Source organism: Coccidioides immitis, assembly GCF_000149335.2.
Source record: "Coccidioides immitis RS genomic scaffold supercont3.6, whole genome shotgun sequence".
NCBI lineage: Eukaryota > Fungi > Ascomycota > Eurotiomycetes > Onygenales > Onygenaceae > Coccidioides > Coccidioides immitis.
This window is the reverse complement of record NW_004504312.1, coordinates 493,291-517,278: the sequence shown is the minus strand read 5'-3', so window position 1 is coordinate 517,278 and position 23,988 is coordinate 493,291. Positions and strand designations below refer to the sequence as shown.

Genomic DNA, 23,988 nt, shown 5'->3' with positions numbered 1-23,988 from the left:
AGTTGGACTAGCCTCAAATTGGTGTTGCTCGCACTGCATTCCCCATTGGTCTTAGCGCGGTTGTGAGACTGTCCAACGAACGTGCAGAGGGACTGACAAGGATACGAGAGAAAGCGTATGTCGAACGGACTACGGAGTACGGAGTACATGTGTACTTCATGAGGTCGCCAGTCGCTTCGAAATATGAAGCGCACAAAGGTCGAGACGTCGGTGGTTGGAGGTGGTTCTCTAACATTCCGGAGTACAGGAGCTTCCACCTGCCATTGCCGGAGCAAAGACTTCGTTGACTGTCGATGCATTTATCTTCTTGCGTCGAAGGACCATTGAAATCAGTGAAACCATCTTATTAACCTGACTTCTGAATTTGTCAGTTTACTTCCATTCCTGTTGGCAATCGGGGAGAGCCATGGTCTACTGCGGGAAGCCGAGCAAGGGTTGTCATCGGTGTAGACGCAGGAAAATCAGAGTAGGTAACTCGATATTCCCAGCCCTGCCGGGACCCCATCGAGTGCTTTTTTAGGCGCTCAACCTTACTTCGCCATACACTAATTGAGCATGCAGTGCGATCAAAGCGAGCCCTCTTGTGGCCAATGCCTTCGCGCCAATCACATCTGTCCCGGCTACCGAGACCAGCTGGATCTTTTATTCCGAGATGAGACCCCAAAAGTAACAAGGAAGGCTCGCACGACCTCGAAGCATGCGGCTTTAGGCCGATTTCAAAGCTCAATGGCAGATCAATCGTCCGCCATTGTGGAGATTTCCCGGCCCGAACAAGTTCCGCCGATACCCGCAAGGCCATATCAAATGACGAACGGCACTGACCCATTTTCATCACGACCACTTTCTCTAGACCTAAAACATCAGGCGCTCTGCTTCTTTGCATCCAGCTATGCACCTCCTCCTCGCAGTTTTGAGGCAGATTATTTAGGCTATACGCCTTTGGGACAAAATGTAATTGACAATGAAACTCTCACCATTTGCATGACAGCAGTCGGTCTGGCCTCACTATCCAACATCACCAAATCACGACCAATGCGGCTTGCCGCCCAGGAACAGTATGTACATGCTTTGGCATTAATACACGGCAGGCTACAGAACCAAGAGCATGCGAGATCAATTGTAACCCTCGATGCTGTTATGCTCCTGGGGATGTTTGAGGTAGCCAATACTCCAATTTTCCCGGAAATGGTATTCTGATGGCCATGTAGGTGATAGCATGTCGTGGCGCACGATCCCTGCACACTTGGAGAAATCACATGAGTGGAGCAATTGCTTTACTCAAGCTCCGCCTGGAAGATCTACCGAATTTTCGAACATTTATCCAAGTCCGCGCCCAGATTGTAAGTTGATAACCAGGAGAGCTTTACCTGTCAATTCCCGTCCACCCGACTTGCTGTTTCTATTTTCGCCACCACTTTAGCTACCGACGATCCCCTTGTCAAAACCTCACACATCTGGTAGAGATTTCAACTAACAAATAACTTTAGATTTCCGGTTGCCTTTTATCTGAGACTTATTGCCCTCCTTTGGTTGGAAACCTATTTGAAAATGATCGTCCCAGCATACCCAGTGCCCAAATTATTACGGAGAAACTGACGGGTCTCTTGGCAAAGGTCGCCAATTTGCGCGCTTCCATAAAGGAAGGAGTAGTTTCCTCCCAGTTCGAGATTCTTAGCATGGCTTTGGGCTTAAGAGACCGTCTTCTTTCCTTTGCACAATCGCTGGAGAAGGTTTATCCATTCCACAAGGCTGGGGATCAAGACAGACAATGTGCATTTCTTTCTCCCGAGTTTGTTTATGGAATTCATTTTGACGTATACCCCGACTTTTATGCTGCGAGCATATGGAATGGCTACAGAGCCGGCCGCATTACACTCAGTGCCGCAATCTCAAAGTATTTCTCACAGCTCAACAAGGCTTCTTTGCACCACCCAGGCTGGGACGAAATTAAAGCAAAGGTCGGAAATGATATGCGCGAAATACAGCAACTCGCGAGGGATATTTGCGCCAGTGTCCCATTCACATTGGGGATGATACACTGGGATTCAAATACGGTTTCCGTTAAGTCTACTAGCACCAATGCACTGGGTGGCTTTTACATGCTGTGGCCACTATACCTTGCGGCTGAGGCGACTGATACAATGCCCGATATTCAAGCTTGGGCTGCTCGTCAACTCGAATATATCGGACATTCTCTGGGGATTAATCAGGCGTTGTGGATGGCAAGCATAATTAAAGAGAAATCCGCTATAGACGAGGTGTTGGCTTCCGAATCTTTAGCGGATTCGGACTTGTGAGGCCAAGCCCCCAAAATCTTGACGCCGGTCTTGCACATAGGTGCAATTACATTACGGTCTATGTTCATTAGATTTCTAAGGTATAAACTCCGAGGTATCCAAGCATAGGGAACTAGACAATCAAATGTATCTACGGGAACTTTGGAGAAATATGAGGGTCTCTACGGAGTACATCTTCGAATTATGAGGAATATGACGCGACTTGGCTTATATGAAGCGGCAGGCTGGGTCTAGGTCATAGAATATGAACTGCTAGATAGGCTATGAATCTAGGTGGAACTAGTAATATCGCTCAGTCTTAACGAAGACACGCTGAGGCAGTAGTTTTTACAAGTGTGGCCTCATAAGTTGATAGAAGCTGATGCAGAGTCATGTCTTACCGACGCAACCCGTTCGGTTTAATCTAAGTGATATACTAGAATCTTGCTGAATACAATCCCAAAAGCATATGGGTGACAAGAAAATTGCATCTAGAAGGTGATCTTACAGGAGCGATAGCACATAATAACATGAGCGGTATAACTATGAGAGGCCCCTTTTACTATATAGTCGCCATTCTTCTTGTGTTGGGGATAATTGCACTCACCCCCTAGGATATTGGCCCAGGTGGTCTACTATCTTGCTAGCATTGCTCTATACAACAACCAATATCCTAGGACTTGTCCTAGACTCTACTTTCCGATCACCGTTCGCGAGAACCGTGGCGGGCGATGGGCATAGGCTTTCATCAGACTGTGTTTCTGCTCCCGTTGCTAAGATAGCATGGCCAGATAGCTGTGAAACAGCTCCATATGACAACGCAACCGCCAAAAGCTTCAATAAGGATCTTACAACGTATTTGAAAGCGGAGGAGCTGAGATAAAACATTCTCTGTGTCGGGATGAGGTGGTGGGAATGCCAGAGCTTTTTTTTGAGGGAGTGCGGGCATAGGTAACATGCAACAGGGCCTTTCTTTCGATCCATTTTGAAACAGACGTTGGCATTGGAGTTGGGGAAAATCCAACTTGTGCGTTTGAGTCAGGGAAACAACAGCCTTAACAAACCCGGTCAGGGAATACACCGTCTGTTGATGATAAGATAGGCTTTTCCTTGGCCCGACCAAGCATCTCGGTTGTCCCACGGGTCCTTAACCGGGCCCAAGCAAGCTCACCCCGGAAAGAAAAGCCAATAAGCTTCCCATTGATTATTCGGGCTCTATAATTCTTCAGACATGGTTGGGGCCGATATGCAGCAGGATATAAAGATATGCGTATAGGACAGGTGATTATGAATCAACAGATTCGTCATAATCTGGCATTGAATAAGATATTCACAAGCGACAGCACCTTACTGCGGTTCTGAGAAAATTCGGCGAGTCGAAATCAGCCTGAGCCACATGTCGCCGCAGTGGCACTTTTCCATGCCACAACAAACAAAGATTGTTGTCAATAGCAATGGCAAAGCAGGGCCCCCCTCCCTCCCTAAATGGCGACTTTTTACCCGCTTTGGAACCTGGATCGAAGAAGGCCGGTGACAGGTGCATGGAGGCGAAGAATCAAGTGCCAGAGTGTTCTGTGGTGCCGTGTTTGCTGGCAGTTCCAAGTCGAGGAGTGAAGGAGGCTTGGAGTGGCGGTGCAAGCGAGACGCTAGTTCACACCGCGAAAGCCCACCTGCAACCGGTGCAACGGTCGCATCCCAACGGCGTTAATGGATTGGATGGCAAACAGACGGTCTCGCGGCAGGACAGCCAGATGCGATGCACGACCCATAAAAGCCTGTTTGCCGTCTGTAAACTTGGTCCCCTGAAAATCGTTTGCCACCCGAGTTATCGATTCTGCCCTGGGAAAGCACCCAGATAATGTCAGCTCCGATACGGGTGACGAACACCTCCGTTATCTGCCTTGACTCTTTGAGCGACGGAGCTTGAAAAACCAAGCCATTATATATATAACTATTTAATGAATGAAGCAATGGTTGGAGTAATTATTACTTCTTTCAATTCTCTTAGAGAAGCATCCTCTGCTCACTTGTGTTTACCAACATTTTTCTTGCCTGCATATTTGCTTAGCACACTCAGCCGCCAACACTCTTCAACTCAAACCTCCCTGTTGTTTAACCGCCGCGACTTGATCCTTTAGGATATATTTTCTGACACCACTTTGACCACCGGCTTCTAAGTTGTCTGCAAAGCGCAAGTCGCTGAAATGGGCATGTTCAGCTCTTCCAAGTCGAAACAATCGGGCCTGCGTCCGGACTCGATCTTTTCACGCGGATTGTCGCGTCGGAGTCGTAGTCGCAGTCCCGGAGAGGGCTCCCAGCAGTTTCCTCGAGACCCTCGGCAATGTTCGAATGCTACCTTAGAATATCCTCTAGAAGATCCCCCAGCTTATTCTCCTCATGCTGAAACACCTATGCCTGCTGCTGCCCTGGGTTCTGATTCACCTTATGCGTTTCTAACGCAATTCGACACAGTTTTTCTCATCGACGATAGCGGAAGCATGGCTGGACGTAGCTGGAGGGAAACTGAAGCCGCGTTGGTTGCCATTGCGCCGATCTGCACCGACCACGACGCTGACGGTGTTGATATCTATTTCTTAAATCATACCAATCCGCGCTCTTCTCCGGGCACAGGCGCGTACCATGATGTTACTTCGCCCGTTGATGTCCGTGAGATATTCACCGCCGTGGCCCCGAGAGGCGCAACTCCAACTGGGAGAAAACTGGGACGTATTCTGAAGCCGTACCTTGAGAGGCTGGAGCACTTAGTCAAACTTCACCCTTCTGCCAGCTCGGATACGCTGGTTCGGCCGCTCAACATCATTGTCATCACCGACGGCGTCCCGACTGACGACGTGGAAAGCGTTGTTGTGAGTGCGGCACGGAGATTGGACCAGTTGAATGCCCAAGCATGGCAAGTTGGGATCCAGTTTTTCCAGGTCGGGAACGAGCCCGATGCTGCCGAGGATCTGCGTGAACTCGACGACGCCCTTGCAGGCGAACGGGGTATCCGGGACATGGTGGATACGGTGCCATGGTCCCCACAGAACGGCGGGACACTTACCGCAGATGGTATCCTGAAGGTGGTACTCGGCGCTGTGCACAGGAAATATGATCGTAGGAACGCTGCGGGAAGGAGAACGTAGAAACCAGCAGTTCTTGAAAATTGGTGGATGCTTTGTTACCGGTGATCCGGTGGAGCACGGAGTAATGGAGACCAGAGGATGGATTGCGGGCGGTGTAGTTTCGTATGCCGCTCCGCTTTTGTTTCTATTTGATTGGCAAAGCCCATGCCGTATGCCGTTGTTAAATATACATAATTCGACTCCTGAGCACATCTGGATGGCGCCACCTCCTGTTCATCTGCATATGGGGGCTCTGTTTCTTTGAAATTAAGGGGTGGGTTTTTTTTTAATATCGATTGCAACAAATATGTATGTCAATTCCTTCTCTCCACTTGCGGCCTTCGTTCCACGCAAAGTGTGTAACTGCTCCGTCTCTATAACCATATATGTACGGAGTACTCCATACAAAGTATGTGCAGTACATACGGAGTACATACTCCGTACATCCATATAATATACGGGGTTTTAGTACTACATACTCCATACATCCAGATGAGATGGCAACAGCGAAGGTTCGAATTATTTTTAAGACTTCGGCTCGGAGGTCGCCATGAATTTCTCCTATTGGCCAGATGCACTCGATTGCAGAGTGGATCCGCTTACCCGTTTGAGCAGCTGAGCTGCACCTTTCTGCCTTGTGATTGGCCTATCTAGCTGAATCAGCACTAATTTTTAATCGAATCTGGCCAATCGAAATTCGGGAACGCCTCTATTGGCGCTGCGCGGAGCCGCCCTGGAGCACGTGCGCACGCAGCAGGAAAGCCTTCCAACTGGCCCGCACCGGGGCTGGTCGTCCTGGGAGGCGCAACCTCAGGCTCGAGGCCATTCGTTGGACTAAAAGTTAGCGGACCGCAAAACAGGTTTGCGCTGCCCAGCTCGACGTTGCCCAGGTTGCTTGGGGCTTTATTTTTGGCGCCATGGTGTTTTCCTCCCAAACTCGAACCTGGGATCTCTTCCACCCTGGGGTGGGTTGTGCTGCTTGCTCTCCGTTTCAACAGCCGCTCGTGACGTTTCAAGCAGAGCTTCGCCCTCCGTCCGGAAATTATGGTACTTTGACGGAGGAATTGACTCCAATAAACGTGTTGCCTTGGCTCTGAGGGCACAAGGGCCTCAAGTTACGCCGTACTCCGTCCCTGGTGCCGAGATATTCTCCCAAGCGCCGGTCGTTGCTCCCGAGATCGCATCGCTGATCCATCTTCCTCCCGAGCCCCACAGCGTGTGGAATGGATTGCCTCTCCCAGGAACCTGAAGCAGATTTCATCCCTACTTTGAAACAGTCCAAGCTGTCTTTGACGATAAAAATAACAATCGAAAGCTCGTTCAGCACCTCTTTCCCTGCCCGGTTCCAGTATAATAATATAACCAGCTTGGCCCTGAATGATGCTGTGGGTTGAAAGAGCTTGAAGCGTCCTTGAAGTGTCATTGTTGAAACTTGACTCGTTCCTTTTTCTTTCTTTTTGTTTTGCCTTTCTTTCTTTTTTTTTATTGTGCTGTGCTCCGTACAATTTTTCATGCTGGTTCTATCATTGTTATTGTAGCGTTCGTGCAGTTTCTGTGACTAAAGTACGGAGTATATAGCATTTTTTCGGAGTTCTTCCCATTTTCTTGAAGTTCATTCGCCTGGCTGGATCCGGTCACATTAATTCGTTTAATATACCCACCTAATCGCCAGAATGGTTTCGGCATCTGCAACAACCCTAATAACATTTATGCTGTGAGCTTGTCTTCCCTCTGTGCGATTCAGAGTCTCGCTGACCGTCGGTGTGATTTGTGCAGCCGAACCCCGCCGAATACAAGTTCGGTGAAGCTACTTGGGTCGTGGGACAATTTCTCGAAAGAGTACATCATGGAAAGGGACACAAGAATCGGAGCGGACCATTGGAGAGGATGCCACGTATTTACAAATATAATCTGCGATGGTAATCTCACTGCTACACAGCCGGGTCGTGACGGTGGGCTGAAGATGGGCGGCACATATTGGTACTACGTATGTAAAACTCCTTTTTGCGTTTGCATGATTTTATGTCAATTTATCTGACTTGGGGCTTTTCTTCGACCCAGTATCGTCTTGACAACGATGTTGATTACTATGATGAAGCTGAGCCGTGGACTACTTCCTGTCCGCTTCTTCCTGGCCAACCAATCAATGTCCTGAATGTCCCAATCCATCTCCCTTCGATCGACACCCGACGGCATAAACGTGAGACCAGCATGGCATCGCAGCGCTCAATTCCCCAGACGATGAACCCCGATGACAAATATCTTAACCCCAGGCCTCCACCGCGACCAAAGCTTCCTCGTCTCCTTACATCCACGGGGGCCACTCGTATTCGTGACGCATTGACTTCACCTATATTAGCTTCACCTCAGCATCCAGTTCACGGGCGGAGTGCATCACACCCGCGAGAGCTTGCAGAACGTCGAAGGTTACGGGTTCCTGCAAAATTGAACCTGGATATGAGCCCCTCATCCGAATCTTCGACAAGGAGTAATGCTCTTCGGACTGCTCTTTGGAACTTTAAACCCCCTCGCTCAGGCGGAAAGGATGAAGACAATGGTAAACCGTGGCGCATGAATGAATCCGAGAGCAATCGAGGTAATAGGGTCGACTATTCCAGAGGGAGGAGCCCTCGAAGCAATGCGTCATCCCCTTCGCATAACTGGCCGGCAGCTGCGCGTTCAGCGCAAAACCTGAACGTCCCAGCCGAAACGTATGGGGAGAGGAGGGCTGTCTCACCCTGCGGAAGCGAACTCAAATCTCGAAGAAATCGATCCCCCTTAAGAGCCCCAGTCAGGTTTGACAAAAGCCCTCTAGCCGCAATTCCATCTCGTGGCATTAGTTCGGACCGAGGAGATTCCAGACCGTCCAGAGAAGAGCTTGACCCAGATGATCCGCCATCGTTGGTCGTGCCTTGCAAACTGGACATCGGAAGCACTGTAAATCTGAATGAGAAGCGGCTGCCTACACTTCCGAACAGTCCGTCGTCGGTCCTCGATGAAGAGCTACATAGAATAGGTGCCTTCCGATCCCCTATGCTCGATATGGAAGCCTTGCAAAGCCACTTTTCGGCATCTACTGCCGCATCTCCGGATACATCACCCGACTCCTTCCTACATCCTAATGTCAGTCACTTCTCGGAATGCAGCACCGACACCGACGCTGTATCGCCGAGTTCAATGACTTCCAGTTCGACGTTTTATAATGATAGCTCTCTGTCTTCTAACCAGAGCGTTGGGACCAGCGAGGCTTCAGAGCCTCCGCTCACTGACAAAACTCTCCCAAATTTTGCCGGTTTACGTATCACCGACGATTTTAACCTGTCTTTACCTCGTATCTGCAAAGACGACATTCCATCGTCTTCCACTCCCGTCGCAGAAGAGTCTTTACCTAATTTTCGGGTCTCGGGGCTGCATATTACTAAGAAGCCACAAACTGCGTATGGTCCGGTCTCAGATTTGAAAGCACATTCTCACGATCGACAGGTGCTGGACTCTGGGCTTCCAACACCGCGAGCTAGTGGAATGCAGTTAAAACCGGAGGTGGAAGCAGGCGGTGCCCGACTTCCTTCACTCCATGTGCAGACCATGATGCAAGAACTGATGGACGAGTTGAGCTATTTAGGAAATATGATCAATGTTAATGGGAAAGGCAGACATTGATTCGTTTGAAGTATATACAGTGAGGTTGTATAGAACCTGAAGCTGCTGTCTTGGCACGTCTTGTAGCTTGATATCTTGTCTTTTGTCTCGGGCTTTGGATATAGGTACATGTTTTTGATATATAGGTGTCTGTGATGCTGTTCAAGTAGCATTTATATGCTCTTGTAATTATAGGCGTCGCGCATAGAGAGCATTTAGCAGGAAAATTTAATCATAATTTAGCAACAAGCATGTCGTGTTTGTCGTTTACACCGTGAACCAGAGTAGGGGAGGTGGAGTTACACACGCTGAGAGCTGGGTGTGGGTTGTTATCGATAAGGTTGAAGCTTAACCTCAACTCCCCCCCCGGTCAATGCTTCATGCAGATTGAACCCGTGTACGAAGTACTCCGCGACGACTACATATCCTCTAATGTTCAATTCTTGAATTAATTTAATTATAGAAACTCAGATTCATGACCTTCAATTTGGCACCCTCAAAACTGCCCATCCCATGCAGGCACCCGAAGACGACACTTGGACAGCAAGACAAGAAAATGAAGATGCTGAGGAAGAAACGAAGCCCGCCCAGCTTGCTTCGGTGTCGGAGAAGCAGTTAACCGCAAAATGCAAGCCAGATATCTTGACGTACTGCCCTACTATGGACTTGGTGGCGCTTGCGACGGAAGATGAGCAGGTTCATGTTTTCCGGCTGAATGGGCAGAAGGTGTTTGGCGGGTTTGCGCGTGGCGGAGGGGAGGGACTGAAAGTGAAGGCGCTGAAGTGGAAAGCCAATGGTGAGGGCTCTTTCGAAGTTCAATTTGTTTGACTGTGTGGATTTTGGTTTCATATTCAAACACGCAAAGTTTCGTTTGGGTTTCTCGCTTCTGACTCGTGTTGTACAGGTCATCTTCTCGCTGTGGGCACTTCGGATAATAATGTCCGTATTTTAAGTGCGTACAGCGGAAAGACCGTGCATGTTCTGGCGTGCAAGCCAGCTCCGGCATATGGTCCGGGAGTTTCCCCGCGGGATCCGGGCTCCAAGTCGTCGGCCTCGATTTGCTGCTTGGGTTGGGGGGTAAACCTGACGGATAGCAAAACGGCTGCAAGGGCTGTGGAAGACTCCCAAGGGCGGCTTACAGTTGAAGATATGCTTGCCCCTGAGACACCGTTATCGAAGCTTCCATACATCAAGGCTGATCTACCGCGTGAGTTGGCTTTGTTGGATATAGATCGCTCTCTACCGAAATTGAGCACGTTACCCTCCACGGGGGATGAGTAAGTATATAGTTTAGTTTACTTTGCCCTTATCCAAGCGTAGAATTGATAGGTATTGATATAGAATTAACGATTTGCTAGTGATGATATATTCAGCTCTCGGGCGTCGATTGATTCGGTCTTTCATTCGGGCAATAAGAACTCCGACTCTGTTGATGTCTTACTTGTAGGATTCAACGATGGCACTATTCATATACGGATATTCGATTCATTTGAAATAGGCTCTATAAATGTTCGAAAGTCATTTGATAACTCTGCGGATGCACGCGCCCTCGTTCATGCATCCCACCCAATGAGCTCGACACATGCTTTTCTGTTTGCCACCAATTCCCGAGAAAGCGAGCGCCTATGGATCTTTTCCTTGGATCTTCTATTTATCACTAAGTCCGGAAGATATCTCTCCGTGCTGGCCTCTAAAGTGACACAGTTACAGAACCTTCTACGGTATATTAAGCAAGTGCAGGCACAAATTCATTTAGAGTGGAAGAATGCCCAAGATTTACCGGGGCGATATCTCAGGAACATAAATGAAGACTTGCAGGAAAAGCTAATGTGCGATTTTGTCACTGCTGCTTACCATTTGGCTGTCACTGGTGACTGCTTCGAGCCTCTTAAGGAATTTCTGGTGGATCAAGTAGGCGAAAGGGTATGGGGACTTGAATGCTTTTTGTATTGATATAGTTATTTCCTGAGCTGACAAATTATTATCAGGGTCATAAACGATGGGAAAAGGCAGTTCTTGGTGGGTACGAAACGACCAGACGCTTGATTCATGAGTGCCTTCTACCAGCGCTAGAGAGGTGCAGTGTTCTCCTTAGCCGCTTGATAGGGCTGTCAAAGTTCCACAAGCTGAGCCCAGTACTGGGCCTGGATACGACAGATCTCAAAGAATGTCTCGCCACAATTGATTGCCTCACGCTCCTAGGACATAAAGTCATGGTAAACAGCGGACACGAACTTGTTCAATTCTTCGCGTTTTCTCGGTGGTTGCGATATGAGATCGACCTTCAGGGCGCGGATCCTCTATCTTCCACTGCGGAAGAACTAATGGAAAAAGCGGATGCAATTGACCATGCACAAACCTTGAGTTATATCCAAGGGGCTTTGACGCGAAGTGCTTTACTCGATTTTATTCAACCAAGTACACAAGAACCGGGCAATAATCGATGGAGAAGTGTTGATGAAGGTGGTGTGTTCTATGAGAATTACAAGAAGATATTACAGAAGCTGGACAAGCGGAAGGCTGGAGAGGTCGTGGAGGCCCCGATGCTGAGTGACCTTACCGACCGGCTAAGCGTCCAGTTCGAAAGGGTATTCAGGCGCATCGCCGAAACACAACGAAGGAGCATTTTAGAAAGAAGTATCCGGAGTTTGGGCAAAGACTTCGGCCAAGAAACTGTCGACATGACGATGAATTATTGGGTACGTGTGGAGACCGCTCGAACACTCGTTTCGCAAGTGGTTAGGATTCTAACAAGGTTAAAAGAATGACGAAGGCACACCCGCGGTTTCAGTTTTCGCAGCAGCGAGATCTAAAACATGCCCTTTCATCCGTGAGTACTCCCACAGGCTCTATCCTTATTCCCAGGCCGCTGACGTTATTTTCTAGTCTACCTCGAGCGTGCTGTTCTCACCACTATCAATGGGGTGAGCTCGACAGAGACTCTTCTTACGGCGACGATCAGTCTCCGACAAGGCACTATCATGGATGTTAAGTTTGTTGAAGACGGAACGATCATGCTCCTCTGGTCCGATGGAAGTAAGTCCGACCCATGTCCTTGACCGGTTTCGTTTACTAACCCAGTCACCAGATATACCAGGGGCAAAGCACCTCATTCATTTTCCATACCAACCTGATAAGGATCCTTTATTCTCACCCAAATATGTAAAGGATGGCAACTCTGATCAACCGCCGCCATCGGACCGAATCACTCACCTCGACATATTTGATCCTCGATCGCACCACGTGACCTTTGTGCGGCATACATTTCCACAAGATAAAAATAGGGACCCGCTGCGCATAGAAGTAAACGGCCGCCGGGGCAGGAGAGTTGTTTGCGCTCTATACTCGGACAGACAGTGGTATTCTGTCTTTGACATCGACAGCATGGACGATAGAGATGATGAAGAAAATGACGCCAGTGGAGAAGAAGAAATGGGAGAGAAGTTCGATGAACAGGCTGATGAACAGAGAGATGATATTATGTCCGGATGATCACTTCCACATAGCTACGATAGAAAAAAGCCACTCTATGACACATCCAAGCTGTTCGCGAGTGTTTCGGCGTTTTCTAACGGCCATGAGAATCAGAATACGCTTGTCCTTACGCTGGCCAAGTTCCCATGTAGTCCAAACTCTGGCGATACGTTTAGATCATTGGCCTGATCTTCATATCATACGCCAGTAAGGTGACCAAACTGTTCCTAGATCCGAAAGCTTCAAGGTTGACACTCCTTTGTCTGGTGTAGTCTTTGGCAACCCTACGTATCGAAATGTTTTCTTTTTTTTGAACGGAGAGATCTAGAGAAGGAGATGAAGATGATTGAGTAACTAAATGACGGTCGTGGGACTGGCAACTTGCCCCTGGAGAGAGAGAGTGATGATTAGATGGGAGACGGGGAGCTCCGTCAGACTGGCGGGGGAGGGCTGCAAGACTTGGCAGGCAACTGCTGTGTGACAAAGCCGTGGGCACAGTCCTTTTGCTAGGGACACCCCCATGCAACTGTTGCCTGCACTCGCGCCCTGGTCAAAGGGATATTTCCACTAGAGCTTAGGTCTTAGGTGCAGGGTTTCAAGGATGCAATCTACTGCTCGTCGCGGCCCCCCGAACGCTCGTATGATGCAGATTCTAGAAGAGGCCTTCAGCCATCTGGTTCTTTTCCCAGCCCTTTGATAGGTTCGCCTGCGTGGAGTTAAGCACCGCGGGGGAGCAAGTTTTGCATGCGCCAGGCCGGATCGAGTCTAGGTGCCGTGTGCACAGGAAGCGGTGCGTGGGCATAGGCGCTCCTGGTGACTGACGGCGCTGAAGGGCGAAAGGGCGGTTGATCTGGCCCACTTTTTCGCTATCTGCTTGTTTACTCTTTTCCAACAACCACCTCTTGAGGCTGCTCTCCCAGACAGATCACCTCAAAAAGCCACTAGAACTTCGCTGTTTTATCATTTTATCTTCGACCCTTTCTTTTTTCCCACTTCCTTCTTCTCTCTTAGTTTGACTTCTGGTATGTTGTGGAATCCTTAATCGTGCGGACACGGCCGTATAAAAAACAGGGTTTCTGAGTCTCTTCCTCGCCTTTTATTGCAGGTTGAAAAAAAAAAAAAAAAAAAGGCACATCTAAGTTCTGAGGACCAGCCATGGATGTCAATCAGGTGCTGGCTGGCACCCTTTCACCAGGTATGATATGTCCTCCCCTCCGATTGAGTCTTTCAAGAAATTATGCCGATCGACTAACCCGGCGCTTCGCCCTTCAGATGCCGCAACTCGTCAAAACGCTGAACAACAGTTGCTACATGCTGCTGAAGTCGACTTTGTACGTCTCTCTCTCCATTTCTCCCCAATCGTGGTCGGATACAGTTGTATTTTGGGCCTCCCGCGCCTATATCTGGTGTCTGTCGCCTACTTGGCTAACTTAAATCCACTTTTTTGCTTTTTTTTGATCGATAGGCTGGATACCTCACTACCCTAGCAGGTGAACTTGCAAATGAATCTGCGGCTCCCGCTATCAGAACAGCGGCTGGTATAGCGCTGAAAAACTCCTTTTCATATCGAGATCTCGCCAGATTGAGAGAAGTTCAAGGGAGATGGGTTCACCAGGTTAATCCACAGGTTAAAAGCGGGGTGAAGGACCTAGCTTTGAAGACTTTGGCCTCCCCTGATTCACGAGCCGGACAGTCCGCTGGTCAATTTATTGCTTCTATTGCGGCGATCGAACTTCCCCGAAATGAATGGCCTGAGCTAATGAATAATCTGGTTCAAAATGTTAGCGGTGGATCGGATCGCTTGAAACAATCCTCCCTCGTTACTATTGGATTTATTTGCGAATCTGAAGATCCAGATCTCAGAGAGAGTCTGAATTCCCATTCAAACGCCATCCTAACTGCGGTTGTGCAAGGAGCAAGAAAAGAAGAGCCAAATAACGATGTTCGGAATGCGGCCATCACAGCATTGAGCGACGCCATAGAGTTTGTGAGATCTAACTTTGAAAATGAAGGAGAACGCAACTACATAATGCAGGTTATTTGCGAGGCCACACAGTCAAACGATGTTAGAATACAGAGCGGCGCGTTTGGTTGTTTGAACCGTATTATGAGTAGCTATTACGACAAGATGCGATTTTATATGGAAAAGGCTCTTTTCGGACTCACGGTCTTGGGAATGAAGAGTGAAGAAGAGGATGTTGCCAAGCTCGCCATCGAGTTCTGGTGTACCGTCTGCGAAGAAGAGGCTGCTATCGAAGATGATAATAGACTGGTGAGTAGAAGATCATGTTCCTCACCATCAACATTCATATGACTGATTCGCTGCCCCTAGGCGAAAACCGAAGGATCGTCGATTATTCGCCCATTCTTCAACTTCGCTCGCATTGCTTGCCGGGAGGTCGTCCCAGTGCTGTTGGAATTGATGACCAAACAAGACGAAGACGCTTCTGATGACGATTATAATATCTCGCGGGCCGCTTACCAAGCGCTTGAATTATATGCCAGCTGTGTCCATGCTGACGTGATACCTCCTGTTCTAGCATTTGTGGAAGCCAACCTTAGAAATGACGACTGGCACCGTCGTGATGCGGCCGTATCATCGTTTGGTGCCATCATGGAGGGACCAGAATTTGAAACTCTCGATCCGCTTGTTAAGCAGGCCCTCCCTGTCCTAATTCAGATGATGGATGATAAGGTCATTCATGTAAAAGATTCAGCTGCATACGCCCTTGGTCGAATCACCGAATTCTGCCCGGAGTCAATTGATGTCAGCATGCACCTGCACCCTCTTATTTCATGTCTGTTCAACGGTTTGGCAAGTAGCCCCAAGATTGCTGGATCTTGCTGCTGGGCGTTGCAGAATATCTCAGACCGCTTCGCTGGTGAACCCGGCGCTGAGACCAGTGAATTCTCTAAGCATTTTAAGGATAGCGTCAGCTCATTGCTTGCCGCCACTGAGAGGTGTGTAAACCCAAGACTATTCTTGACGCGATTACTAATTTTTCTGTATCTAGACCCGACGCGGACAACCTTCTCCGAACGGCTGCATATGAGGTTCTCTCGACATTTGTTACAAACGCTGCCACTGATTGTCTGCCTGTGATTGTCAGCCTGGTCGACGTCATCATGGAAAGACTGGAGCGCACTGTTCCTATGCAACAACAGGTAGTCAGTGTTGAAGACCGGATCACACTAGAAGAACTCCAGACGAGCCTTACCAGTGTCCTTCTCGTAAGTTTTCCTCAACCCCCGAGAACTCACAATCTTTTGTCGCTTACTTTTTTTCAAGGCTATTGTGCAACGGTTAGAAACCGAAATAAAACCACAGGCAGACCGGATCATGCACCTTATGCTTAAGGTCTTGTCCACACTGCCTGCGAAATCCAGCGTGCCTGACGTCGTGTTTGCCACTGTCGGTGCAATTGCCAGCCCCGTGGAAGAAGACTTCTTGAAGTATATGGAGGCCTTCACACCATTCCTCTACAGTGCTCTGGGTAACCAGGAAGAACCTGGTCTATGCTCTATGGCTATCGGCCTAGTAAGCGATATCACTCGAGCATTAAACGAAAAGGCCCAGCCCTTCTGCGATACATTCATGAATTACCTCCTCAATCTACTGAGAGTAAGTGCCTTCCGCTTCTCCGTTATGAAATGCGCTAATAACCGAATCTCAAGAGCACCACGATTACCAATCAGCTGAAACCTGCTATTCTTTTGACATTTGGCGACATCGCACAAGCTATTGGAACTAATTTCGAGACATACTTACCAGTCGTGGGTCAGGTTCTTCAACAGGCGTCAGGCGTTACTGTCGGCAACGATTTATCTCAGGACACCCTTGACTACGTCACTTCTCTTCGTGAAGGCATCATGGATGCTTGGGGTGGCATACTTCTTGCCTACAAGGGTACGCCCAATGGTGAGTAAACCCTTAACTTATTTTATCAAACATGAGAACTCACGTTTACTAGCTAATAATTTAACACCTTTTGTTGAGTCGATATTCCAGCTCATTAGCCATATCGCTCACGAGGGCACCAGAAGTGAGGGTTTGATGAGGTCCACCATGGGTGTAATTGGGTACGTTTCTCACTTCTCACATATCGGTCTTTTTCTAGGCTAATGGGAGCAAGTGACTTGGCCGATGTGTTCCCCAACGGTGAATTTGCATCCCTATTCCGCAACGAGTTTGTCTCCGGCCTTGTAAGAGAAACCCGATCCAATCGGGACTACGGTGGTCGCACAATTGAGACTGCACGATGGGCCCGTGAACAGGTTAAACGACAGGTCGGCCTCGCTACTGCGGCTGCCATGTCATAGATATCATTTGCGATAACAGTGTTTCCCAGTATCTCGGGTCTATTGTGCCTAACTTACAGGAAAACTGTCACTTAAATCCCCCTGTAATGGTCTATACCACTAGTGGAAAGTGACAGCCGAGTTCGTCCAACTCTTGAGGGTGACAGAAGAGCCCGCCCAGAACTGCTATAAAGGGGTTTCCTGAGCGGCATGCAGATTGGAAAATCCAATATCTTTTACAGCACAGGAGTTTTGCACATGGACTCATAATAATAACCCCACCCACCAAGCAGATCGACCCCCTGTCTCGCGGTCACCCTGAACACTCACAAGCCCGCCCCCACGCCAGCAAGCATTCAAGCATTGCAGCCTTTCCACCTCGCAATGACCCTAATTCCTTTGTCGCACGACCCCCCTAGTATGATATGTTGATGCTTGTTTCCAGAAAGGGTTCCGCCCCCCAACCTTACGTTTAAATCATGTATGCCCCTAAGTCATGTATCTTCCTTACGGCCTAGTATTTATTCACTTGGACTGGGTTGTTTGGAAACTAAAATATTGATTTTTGTTATTCCGGCGAGTGTGGAGAAGCGAAAGGACGACGGATGGATGGCCATTTGAGAGGATGGAGGAGATTTTACATTGCCTTTTTCAGCCTCTTCTTTTCTCCTTTTCCCCAGTCTTTTCCCCTTCGCCTAATTCCCCCCCCTTCGATTTCGCTTACCCTATTTTAGACATTGGCACAGCACTTGATTGCCCCTTCGAGCTTGAATTTTAGAGCAAATTGTAATATCATCCAGCCCATGTATTTGCCCTCGCCTGTGCCCTTACATTTTGCTTTACTTAGACGAAGAATATTCTATGGCCCTGATATATGACAATATGCAGTTTACCAACACTGACAGGGAAGTGTATGATATCGTTCAACCCTCATGATTCCTCGTCCCGCCTGGCGCCAACTTCTATATCACGTGATAATTACTGTATAAGGTTAGAGCTAGGGCACGAGGGGATAAGCCCTAAGCCGTGCGCGCTAAGCCGGTTAGCTCACCAGACCTCCACTCGACATCGAGCTGGTATCGGAATTTTCGACAATCTCCAGTCCCAACGCAAGACCAACGCCGTCCACGTCAATCGAGGTATGTAACTATGACCCTTCATGTCGCAATCTGCAGTCCAATACTCTTCAGCTAGCTTGGGAAGAAGCAATCATCATGCCGTGGGACTGATGGGCAGGACATGATGATACGCTTCTTCCCTGTGCTCCATGAGCACGGGCTGAAGAACCCTCTTCTCTTCCCGTCTAGCGAAGGGGGCACTCTTTGCGCTCGATAAATAAAGCTGGCTGGAGGCTAACATATATGTGCTTTCTTTCCCCTTTGAAATCCCTTTTCCTATCTTTTGCCTGAGATATGGGGAAGATAGGAACGGGATTTCAAACAAATGGGGAGAGTCTTGCCCGTTTATATAAATTTAGATACCTCATCTCCCAACGAGGAAAATTTTTTCGACCCGTTCGATTTGAGAATCTCCACCGGCGAAAGCTACCCTTTTCTTTAAACCGCCACAATGGTCAAGACTAGCGTCCTCAATGATGCGCTCAATGCCATCAACAACGCCGAGAAGGCTGGAAAGCGTCAGGTTATGATCAGACCTAGCTCCAAGGTCATTGTCAAGTTCTTGTCTGTGATGCAGAAGCATGGTATGTGAGATTTTTTTTCCCCGGGGCTTTGCGATTTTTCCTTCAGGACACAGCTGCGGGTTTTCCACTGTTTGACATTTTCCCTTTTCTTTTCGGGTTGATAACTAGGCGGATGTCTCGACTTTTAAACCACACCACGATTTCTGCCCTTTAAGTGCCCGATATATTAATTTTGCGATGATCTTACATGTTCCAGTCGCATTGTCGTTTGCGATTTTGCGATATTTTTCTCTCTGTGATTGGTAACTTTTAATTCGTCGCTACATTTCACTGACAAGTTCTCTTTGCAATTTCAGGTTACATTGGCGAGTTCGAGGAAGTCGATGACCACCGCTCTGGCAAGATCGTCATCCAGCTCAATGGCCGGTACGTTTCTTGACATATAAGCGTTATAATTAGGTCACGTAATACTGATATTTAATGATGTTATAGTCTGAATAAGACTGGTGTCATCAGTCCCCGCTACAACATCCAGCTCCGCGAGCTCGAGAAGTGGGTCGTCAAGCTTCTTCCTTCCCGTCAGTTCGGTTACATCGTCTTGACCACCTCCGCTGGTATCATGGACCACGAGGAGGCCAGACGTAAGCACGTTGCTGGCAAGATCATTGGTTTCTTCTACTAGAACGACCATTTCAAAAAGTTTTCCGAAATAATTTTTTTCCGGGATTCATGGCGTTGTACTTCTCGCTTCATGACGGAGTCCAAACGGGCTACTCTGTATGGATAGCAGGTTTCCTTCTGGTCATGTGTAGACGGGGCATATAGCAGTATATAAGTACATTGTATCCCGTAAATCCTTTTCGCGTGACAACGTCCTTGTGATACTTCGTACTCCGTGCTCTTGCGCAGACAATGTAATTATCAGATCTGGTGAAACCAAGCCGAGGTGTTTTTCTTCACCGCCAAGTTTTATCGATTCTGCCACATCCGATAAGTAGCAGCCAGGAGCACCTAACGCGACGGCAAGCACATGAACTTCTCGCTGCTGGTGAATCACTTTGCGGAACAGGAACAGTCACGGCTCAGGCAATAACTTACATCTTTATAAATGCCACTTGACACGATCTACATCACCCGGCATGGGGTAAGCCAATTCCGCGCTTGTCGCTTCCCCCGCTCCACTCCGTTCCATTCTACGATCGTCACTGACCCGGAACCTGTCGTTCTTTGCCCTGCAGCACCGTCTAAACTGGACAATAGACTTATCTACGGGTACCTACCATGCGACCTACCCAACGCCGACCGGCATTCCCGTCGACCCGACACTCACGCAGCCAGGTGTTCGGCAATCGCAAGAGTTAGCAGCGCACTTTTGCCATGAAACATTCACGACAAAACCATGCAGGGTGTATTGCAGTCCATTTTATAGATGTCTGCAGACCATCCAGCCGACAGTGGAAGGGCTGAAAAAAATCCAAGAGGCAGAGAAGAGGCCAGATATCGACTTGACTGTTAGAATCGAAAACGGCCTTGGGTAAGACCACGACGCCGTGCCGACTCTTTAAGGTTGATTTTGCCATATTCAGGTCGCTAGTTAACAGTATTCTGATTCAGAGAATGGTTCGGCTCCTCATCCTTTTTCACTCACCCGTCCCCTTCGACTCCTGAGGTCCTCGCAAGCCACTTCCCAACCATCCTCTCTCCCTCTCCGTCCGAAACCCAATACAAAGCAAGGATAATCCCTTCTCCCAGTGGTGAAACTATCGCCCAACTACACGACCGTGTAGCCACAACGCTCTCGCACATCATCGCCACTGTCGATGAAGAACTCGCGGCCTTCGCTGAATCTCATCCGGACGATCCCCGCAACCATCAAAGTCACTCCATATTGATATGTACGCATGCTGCGCCATTGATTGCAATGGGCAGGGCTTTGACAGGGAATATGCCCGACGATTCTTCAGAGGAGGACTTTAAGCCGTTTACAGCGAGTGTAAGCACGTTTGCAAGACGGAAGTCTGGGAGTCGGACGGGCATCGAGCAGGACGTCGTAAATGGAAAGACCGAAGAAATTTGTGGAAAGAAGATTCCCTACTGGAGAGGTGGAAGAGGAGTTGGTGGAGGCTGGGACTGCGTACAGAATGGTGATTGCTCGTTTTTGAGCGGGGGAGAAGAGAGGGGCTGGTATGTCTCGATAAAAGATTTGGGCAAGATATCCTGTTCGATGGCTAACTTCTACTTTTTTTCGTGTGCGTAGGCATTTTAACGGCGAGGAAGACTTCCTTTCGATGCCTACTCCGCTTGTTGCTAGCGCACCCAGTGGTGCGGCAAGCGATGCTGGCTCTGCGGGTTCTTCCTCTGCAAAGCTTTAGTTATACATCTACTATGGATGTTTTGCACGTTAAGTCAATCGGTTGCTTGTTTGGCTTGTTAATAGATGTGCCACGGTTTCATCTGCTGTTCGAATATACCCCGGACGAGGTGCATAGAATTTCGATTCCCAACGTCCAAAGTCAGCGCAATTTATATATATTAATATACGGCTGATAAAGGCTAGAGAAGTAGATAAATCAAAGCAACCTCTATAATTAGCTATCTCTCGTGGATATTCAACATGGATTAAAAAGTAAATTGAACGACAAAAATAGCCAAATATTGGCGCTTACCTTCTGCGTCAAATACACGCTTTTGCGACCTGGCTAGTTCTCTGGGGCATGTAAAAATGCACCACTTGAGTGAAACAATCTAGACCCAAGAGAAAACAACATGAAGAAAAATAAGTTCAGAAACCCGGACAGGGAATAATTCGAGCTGAATGTCGATCATGGACTTCATTTTAAAACAAGAATACAATGATGGTAGAACGCAATGCATGAAGATCCAATAAATCGCTCATTAACCCCGCAGCTCTTGGTCTGGCTGCTGGTGTTGTGGAGTTTCGCTTATGTTGGCCTCATTAGATGATCTGACATCCGATATGTCAGTGTTGTTCTCAATGTTAACACCATCAGTCCCATCAGGGGCTTCCTCAGGGCGTTGATTGTCTGCCTGCTGTCGCTGTTCTTCTTCATTCCGCCGTGCAGCTTCTGCTGCATTTCTAGCCGCGATGTGACGCTCACTTAAACCTGGAACGAAACTCGCAATGAATATTGCAATGGATCGCTCCAAACTGCGTAGCCCTTCCCACACTCCGCCTTGCTCACCTTGTGCAGCGGCACTTCGGCCTTGGCCAACGTTGGCAGACTCGTTGCGCAAATTAAAGTTGGCATCCACTCCTTCAGGTCGCTGGGTGCCATTGACTTCTCGGGCCTGCTGACCATCGACAGGCAGAAGATTCTCCAGATGTCGCTGGACTGGGCCGAGCACAACCCGCTGAATCCTTTGAGGAAGGCTGGTTTCTGAAAATATCGCAATAATAGCGGATCCCATTACAAGAAATGTACGAAGCCACGATCCACGAGCACTGATAAGATAGCTGAAGAAGTATAGCCGTATAAACAGCCAAAGGCTTCGAACGATAGCGACAAGGTTTATTGGTCTAACGTATTGCCTGTACCGACGCCGGACCAATGGTGGCCTAAAAACACGATTCGCAGGAAACCGGCCTGTCGGACCAGGCGCCCCTAGCTGGGCCATATTACCACCAACAACGAGACCCGGAATATTAGGCGCTAGCCTTGATGTGCGGTATCGAAGAGTTGACGCTGCAGGTTGATTATTGGGGCGCATCACCACGTACTGGTCGCCATTTGGAGCCTTAAGGAGGTACGCCGCCGTGGGAGTAGGGCCGGCCGTAGCAGACTCTAAGCCGGTGTGATAATTGCTGGGTTGCCAATCTCTAGCTTTCATGATTCGAAGCTGGTCTGCTCTAGTAGCAACACTTATAATTCGACCTAGCCAGCCTTCCAGGGAGGCATCTCGGGGTTTTAAAGGGTTTCGATACTCCTCGTCCTGTATTTGATACAGTTGAAACCGAATTCTCGAAATTTCATCCACGGAAGGACTTATACCATGATCAATTTGATCCTCCATTGCAAGGATGCGTTGCGAGAGAAGTGGCAGTCTGCTTGTCCCCGCTTGATATCCTCCACTAGTAGGCGCACTAGAAATGAACCGTGGAACCGGATTACTCGTAGTTCTGAGTTCCGGGCCACGATGCGTACGATGCTGTCCCAAATTTATCGAGGACGCGGTGGAGTTCCCCATCCCGTAATTTTCGTGCAATCCTTGTAAGCCTGTGTGCGAAGGCCCCGGCTCTATCACGTCAGAATCGCTCGAAGCCTCCCGCTTAAGTCTCTGTATTGGTGAAATATTTGGTCCAACTCGAGGTAGGTCGACGGCATTCGTAGTACTAAACGTAGCATTTCCACGATTATCCGACTCCTGACCAGTCCCACTGCTCTGTGTCTGGGAATCATTGAGCTTCGAACTGGATGATGCGCGAAAAGACGCGTTGCAACCAAAGATCCCTTGGCTTGTGGCCTCCCGGTTGGATTCGGGGTCCAACTCTGGAGGAGTCAGGGCCGGGTTCAAAAGATCTTCGATTCTCTGAGATCGGAAGGCTCTCGATTGAGGGAGTGAGGCTTGTACGCTCCTGCTCTGCGCCTCGTCTGATTTGAAGGATGGCTTAGTATCGGAAGTTTCTAACAGCGGGGTTCCTGGTGGGAGAACGAGATGAATCGAGTGAGTTTCGCCCTATTCACAGTGAGCTGCGCCAACAACTAAGCACGCCACCCATATTGTCATACGACTTACATTTCCCAGCTCAAGAATTTTTGTGAGCGTTTCCTGGGTATTTGACAGCTCTCTGCCTCTATAAATCAATCTCTGCGACTCCGGAGGTGGTCGCGTCGCTAACGCGGTCGTTATCATCGTCTTCAGCTCCGAGACTGTTGTTGTAGGGCGGACATGATTGAAAGATATTCGAGCCGATGTTCTAAATGATGGTGAGAGTATCTGTAAGCTAAGCCCATTGACATCCGGTGTGCTCGAGTGGGCACTGATGTCTGCATCCGCTTGGCCTGGGTTAAGAGCCATTGCTTCTTCAACAGCCAATCTTCGGGCGCGTGGAAAACAACACCAGAACGCGATTAGCTACCCAAAGCAGTGGCTCTAGAGAGAAATATGCTGGCTGCTTCAGGGGCCTCTTCAGAAGGGTCAATAAGCGAACAGGCAGCGCTGAGAGTGTTTGTCTGAGATAAGTCTGGAAGCTCTCAGACCATACGGCGGAAGGGAGGTGGTGTGCTCCGTCTCCGGGTGTCAAACAAAAGTGATCCGGAAAACCCTAGCCCCTCGTCAACTTGCAAAAGTATACAGACAACAGTTCCATCAACGGCACGCACAGACTCATGATGACAACCCCAGTGTCCAGACTGAGACTCATCGTTGTCCGCGGGTGCTTGTCCGGCTTGCCATCTGGCCTCAAATCCCGCGTCCCTCCACGGCCGCCGGAAAATCTCTCGGCCCGCGACGATCCGCTCCGGAGGTCCATTGCACCAAGCTTGGTTCTCGGGCATTTTCTCCCGTTTCATCACCA

General features: G+C 48.8%; 11 protein-coding genes across 12 annotated transcripts; 8 read left to right on the top strand and 3 right to left on the bottom strand.

Moving 5' to 3' along the window:
- The first annotated feature begins 133 nt into the window (after positions 1–133).
- CIMG_03120 lies at positions 134–2,434 on the top strand. 2 transcript variants are annotated; one of them, XM_004446250.1, is made up of 5 exons: positions 134–466; positions 562–1,158; positions 1,209–1,340; positions 1,488–1,529; positions 1,614–2,434. In XM_004446250.1, the coding sequence occupies exons 1-5, from the start codon at positions 407–409 to the stop codon at positions 2,295–2,297; spliced, it is 1,515 nt and encodes a 504-aa protein (XP_004446307.1). In that variant the 5' UTR covers positions 134–406; the 3' UTR covers positions 2,298–2,434. The 2 variants fall into 2 exon arrangements, with proteins under 2 accessions (XP_004446307.1, XP_004446308.1); XM_004446251.1 differs by having other exon boundaries at positions 1,488–2,434.
- A 69-nt stretch (positions 2,435–2,503) lies between these two features.
- Positions 2,504–3,662, bottom strand: CIMG_13681 (uncharacterized protein). The gene has a single exon (XM_004446249.1). The coding sequence runs from the start codon at positions 3,258–3,260 to the stop codon at positions 2,931–2,933; it is 330 nt and encodes a 109-aa protein (XP_004446306.1). The 5' UTR covers positions 3,261–3,662; the 3' UTR covers positions 2,504–2,930.
- Positions 3,663–3,730: 68 nt separating this feature from the next.
- Positions 3,731–4,135, top strand: CIMG_03119 (uncharacterized protein; the record flags this gene model as incomplete). The annotated part of the gene is made up of 1 exon (XM_001243677.1): positions 3,731–4,135. The coding sequence occupies one exon, from the start codon at positions 3,731–3,733 to the stop codon at positions 4,133–4,135; it is 405 nt and encodes a 134-aa protein (XP_001243678.1).
- A 141-nt stretch (positions 4,136–4,276) lies between these two features.
- CIMG_03118 (uncharacterized protein) lies at positions 4,277–5,619 on the top strand. Its single transcript, XM_001243676.2, has one exon. It carries the CDS (start codon positions 4,481–4,483, stop codon positions 5,417–5,419), a length of 939 nt encoding a protein of 312 aa, XP_001243677.2. The 5' UTR covers positions 4,277–4,480; the 3' UTR covers positions 5,420–5,619.
- Positions 5,620–5,923: 304 nt separating this feature from the next.
- CIMG_03117 (uncharacterized protein) lies at positions 5,924–6,821 on the bottom strand (the record flags this gene model as incomplete). The annotated part of the gene is made up of 5 exons (XM_001243675.2): positions 5,924–5,959; positions 6,002–6,044; positions 6,149–6,232; positions 6,342–6,448; positions 6,525–6,821. The coding sequence occupies 5 exons, from the start codon at positions 6,819–6,821 to the stop codon at positions 5,924–5,926; spliced, it is 567 nt and encodes a 188-aa protein (XP_001243676.2).
- Positions 6,249–9,289, top strand: CIMG_03116 (uncharacterized protein). Its single transcript, XM_001243674.2, has 3 exons — positions 6,249–7,112; positions 7,175–7,385; positions 7,460–9,289. Exons 1-3 carry the CDS (start codon positions 7,072–7,074, stop codon positions 9,056–9,058), a joined length of 1,851 nt encoding a protein of 616 aa, XP_001243675.1. The 5' UTR covers positions 6,249–7,071; the 3' UTR covers positions 9,059–9,289.
- A 164-nt stretch (positions 9,290–9,453) lies between these two features.
- On the top strand, positions 9,454–12,575 carry CIMG_03115 (anaphase-promoting complex component Cut20/Apc4). Its single transcript, XM_001243673.2, has 7 exons — positions 9,454–9,833; positions 9,942–10,314; positions 10,396–10,960; positions 11,026–11,736; positions 11,801–11,867; positions 11,924–12,073; positions 12,126–12,575. The coding sequence occupies exons 1-7, from the start codon at positions 9,551–9,553 to the stop codon at positions 12,527–12,529; spliced, it is 2,553 nt and encodes an 850-aa protein (XP_001243674.2). The 5' UTR covers positions 9,454–9,550; the 3' UTR covers positions 12,530–12,575.
- An 871-nt stretch (positions 12,576–13,446) lies between these two features.
- Positions 13,447–17,743, top strand: CIMG_03114 (importin beta-1 subunit). The gene is made up of 9 exons (XM_001243672.2): positions 13,447–13,706; positions 13,784–13,842; positions 13,977–14,783; positions 14,844–15,472; positions 15,526–15,742; positions 15,801–16,133; positions 16,187–16,430; positions 16,483–16,591; positions 16,645–17,743. The coding sequence occupies exons 1-9, from the start codon at positions 13,667–13,669 to the stop codon at positions 16,829–16,831; spliced, it is 2,625 nt and encodes an 874-aa protein (XP_001243673.1). The 5' UTR covers positions 13,447–13,666; the 3' UTR covers positions 16,832–17,743.
- A 186-nt stretch (positions 17,744–17,929) lies between these two features.
- CIMG_03113 (40S ribosomal protein S22) lies at positions 17,930–19,134 on the top strand (the record flags this gene model as incomplete). The annotated part of the gene is made up of 3 exons (XM_001243671.2): positions 17,930–18,512; positions 18,809–18,878; positions 18,945–19,134. The coding sequence occupies exons 1-3, from the start codon at positions 18,380–18,382 to the stop codon at positions 19,132–19,134; spliced, it is 393 nt and encodes a 130-aa protein (XP_001243672.1). The 5' UTR covers positions 17,930–18,379.
- Positions 19,135–19,560: 426 nt separating this feature from the next.
- CIMG_03112 (phosphoglycerate mutase) lies at positions 19,561–20,824 on the top strand (the record flags this gene model as incomplete). Its single annotated transcript, XM_001243670.2, has 4 exons — positions 19,561–19,596; positions 19,691–19,986; positions 20,067–20,636; positions 20,710–20,824. The coding sequence occupies 4 exons, from the start codon at positions 19,561–19,563 to the stop codon at positions 20,822–20,824; spliced, it is 1,017 nt and encodes a 338-aa protein (XP_001243671.2).
- On the bottom strand, positions 20,630–23,831 carry CIMG_03111 (uncharacterized protein). Its single transcript, XM_001243669.2, has 3 exons — positions 23,208–23,831; positions 21,119–23,147; positions 20,630–21,005 (listed from the first exon to the last, which is right to left on the bottom strand). The coding sequence occupies exons 1-2, from the start codon at positions 23,487–23,489 to the stop codon at positions 21,348–21,350; spliced, it is 2,082 nt and encodes a 693-aa protein (XP_001243670.1). The 5' UTR covers positions 23,490–23,831; the 3' UTR covers positions 20,630–21,005; positions 21,119–21,347.
- Positions 23,832–23,988: the final 157 nt, after the last annotated feature.